The sequence below is a fragment of the Rhincodon typus genome, chromosome 15 (genome assembly GCF_021869965.1).
Source record: "Rhincodon typus isolate 14 chromosome 15, sRhiTyp1.1, whole genome shotgun sequence".
Classification (NCBI taxonomy): domain Eukaryota; kingdom Metazoa; phylum Chordata; class Chondrichthyes; order Orectolobiformes; family Rhincodontidae; genus Rhincodon; species Rhincodon typus.
The window spans coordinates 34,548,211-34,551,586 of record NC_063346.1 but is presented as its reverse complement, the minus strand read 5'-3'; the positions used below and the strand labels follow the sequence as shown (position 1 = coordinate 34,551,586).

The following is a 3,376-nucleotide window of genomic DNA, read 5'->3' as shown; positions in this document are numbered from 1 at the left end:
CTGAAATGTACTGGGATGCTTATGTTAAAAGGTGCGATATTAATTGTTGTTTTCAAAGATGCTAGAGATGTTATGTGAAATTACAGAATGAATCAAATAGTTAAACCTACCTCTAAGACTTATTTTTTAATCCCTAGGATTTCTGATAAACGTTTATCTATATAACAAATCCAATTGTTGCATTCAGCTAACTCAAAAGGTATATGATCACTCTGAGACTTTGCTGCACTCTAAGATCTGCCTTTGTAACTGAAACACATTTGTCAACTGAGGATTTTAGGGAACCATTGCACACACTAAATGCATCTTGGCAAGTGAATGAAAAGCATATATGTTCATCCACCAGTCCTTGGTTGACAACAGAGGTAAGGATAGTAAGCATTTTGAGACAAATGAGGCTGGAGCACTTTGTTCCTCAAAGAGATCTACTGAAGTTAGCCCCTTCCAGTGGTCATATCATTGTCACATGATTAGAAAAGACTATACAAGCTCAGTTGGGGAGGGTAGAAAAGCCAGAGAAAGGGATTCAGACAGACATGTAATTATACTTTCTTCTGAAAAGCAATTAAATTTAAAGAGCAAAAAAGGCAATTTATTGGAACAGATATTTCTTGTTCATTGACATTAACATAGATAAGCTCAAAACATTATCAGAAAGAAAGACATAAGAAAATCCTTTTTTCCAAACAAAGTCTTGCAGACTGCAGTTTTCTCCCCCCTCTCCTGCGACAAGCCAATCTGTGTTTCGTTTTACTGAATTCATCTACTTGGAAGCCCTTGAATAGAAAACCAAATTCAGAAATGTAATTTACAAAGACAGTTGTAACATTTGTCCTCCCAAGCTTTATAAAGGTAAAAATGTAAACATTACATCTATTGTTCAGAAAAAAAATCTCACTGCCAAATGCTTTGAATTATTGTTAAAATCCATTCACTTGGCAGTGTTACAATTTAGCATTTGATCAGTGAATTCAGGCATCAGCTTTTAACCTGCTGAAAATCCATCTGTATACACACCAATACTCTACCTCGACTGAAGATATGGTCTTGCTACATAAGTGTAATAAAGGCCGTTCACTAGTCCAGTTAATGCAGTGCCACCCACAACACATGGGCTATCAGGCAAAAAGAAGGCACAACCCCAAATGTCTGCTTTTGACCAGAGCATATTTCTGGCAATTTACGATTAGAGGCTTGAACCTAGAAAAATATTTGACATCATACTGTTTGTTGCTAGAAATATTTTCATTAAAAAAAATCTTGAAGTGCAACAAAACCAATGTTTCCAACAAATAGTACTTATGTTTACATTGGAAGTACTATCAAAAAAAGTGCAGTACAAGTTGGTGTCACAATACCAAACTGGCAAATAGCTGCAGCAATTGAGATTTGTAGGCCATAATTATGCCATTTTATTTCAGTGAACATTCATTTTACATGGTAATAAAAATTGGGGAACAGTAAATTGAACATTTAGATGTTATTTTCTCTGGTGAAAATAAAAATCAACTATGCTCATGCGTATTTCCGAAGAAACTGAATATGGAAATTCTTCACATTCTGCAATAACACTTTTAGCTTCTCAATAGGAAGGAGAATGGTCATTCTGGAGGAGAAAAAGAACAAGTTACAAATACCCATTCAGCATTCTCATAAAATAAAGCTGGCAAATTTTATCAATTCATGTTTCTTCATCCTTCTTCCTTAATCCCACTAGTTGGGATAATTACTTTTTAAACAAAAAGAGAAAAAATCCCCAGAAAAAGGATGGAAGGGGAAAAGGATGGAGTGAACCAGTGTAGATAATTTTTTTAGTAATTTTAATAGAGGAATAAACTACAGGTCAATAAGTCTAATTTGGTGGAGGGAAACTTGTAGAGTCAATATTCTAGGACAATATTAACTGGCATATGGAAAAGTGTGGGCCAATAATTGAATGGCATCATGGATGTACCAGATTGAAAAAAAAAAACATACAAAAAAGTAAACAGTAGTGGGAAACTAGTAGACTGGGAAATCTTTAAAGGCCAACAGAAAGCCACAAAAAAAGTTAAAGAACAGTAAGATAGGATTATGAGAGCAAACTACCTCGGAATATAAAAACAGGCAGCAAAAGTTTCTATAAATATGTAAATCATAAAAGAGTGGCGAAGGTAAACATTGGTCCTTTAGAGGATGAGAAGGCTAATTTAATAACTGGGAATGAGGAAATAGCCGAGACATTAAACAGTTATTTTGTGTCGGTCTTCACAGTGGAAGACACAAATAACATGCTGAAAACTAATGGCAAGAAGGATATAGCAGGTGAGGACCTACAAACTATTATCACTAAGGAGGCAGTTCTGGGCAAGCTAATGGGGCTAAAGGTAGACAAGTCTCCTGGCCCTGATGAAATGCATCCCAGGGTACTAAAAGAGGTGATGTGGGAAATAGCAAATGCACTAGTAATTATTTACCAAAATTCACTGGACTCTGGGGTGGTTCCCGCAGATTGGAAAACAGCCAATGTGACGCCACTGTTTAAAAAAGGAAGTAGACAAAATGCAGGTAACTATAGGCCAGTTAGCTTAACTTCGGTAGTGGGGAAAATGCTTGAATCTATCATTAAGGAAGAAATAGCAAGATATCTGGATATAAATTGTCTCATTGGGAACACCCAGCATGGGTTCATGAAGGGTAGGTCATGTTTAACTAATTTGGTGGAATTCTTTGAGGAGATTACTTGCATGGTGGACAATGGGGAAGCTGTGGATGTAGTGTATCTGGATTTCCAGAAGACATTTGACAAGGTGCCACACCAAAGGCTGCTACATAAGATAAAGTTGAATGGTATTACAGGTAATGTATTGGATAGAGGATTGGTTGACCAGTAGAAAGCAAAAAGAGTAGGGGTAAATGGGTGTTTTTCTGGTTGGCGGTCAGTGACTAGTGGTGTGCCTCAGGGATCAGTGTTGGGACCGCAATTGTTTACAATTTACATAGATGGTTTGGAGTTGGGGACTAATTGTGGTGTGTCAAAATTTGCAGATGACACTAAAGGTGAGTTGTAGAGCAAAGTGTGCAGAAGACACTGAAAGTCTGCAGAGGGATATAGATAGTCTAAGTGAGTGGGCAAAGGTCTGGCAGATGGAGTACAATGTTGATAAGTGTGAGGTCATCCATTTTGGTAGGAATAACAGCAAAATGGACTATGTTTTAAATGGTAAAAAATTGCAGCACGCTGCTGTGCAAAGGTTCTTGGGTGTCCTTGTGCATGAATCGCTGAAGGTGGGATTGCTGGTGCAGCAGGTAATTAAAAAAGGCAAAAAGGCAAATGGAATTTTGTCTGTCATTGCTCGAGGGATGGAGTTTAAAAACAGGGAGGCTATGCTGCAGC

The 3,376-nt window shown here is 37.3% G+C and overlaps 1 protein-coding gene across 1 annotated transcript in view; it reads right to left on the bottom strand.

Annotated features, from left to right (window-relative positions):
• Nucleotides 1-565: 565 nt before the first annotated feature.
• Nucleotides 566-3,376, bottom strand: part of gpt2 (glutamic pyruvate transaminase (alanine aminotransferase) 2) — a 39,247-nt gene continuing 36,436 nt past the window's right edge. The window contains exon 10 of the mRNA XM_048606062.1: nt 566-1,606. Within this exon, the coding sequence (XP_048462019.1) occupies nt 1,583-1,606 (24 nt within the window). The 3' untranslated portion in view covers nt 566-1,582. The remainder of the gene's footprint in view (nt 1,607-3,376) is intronic.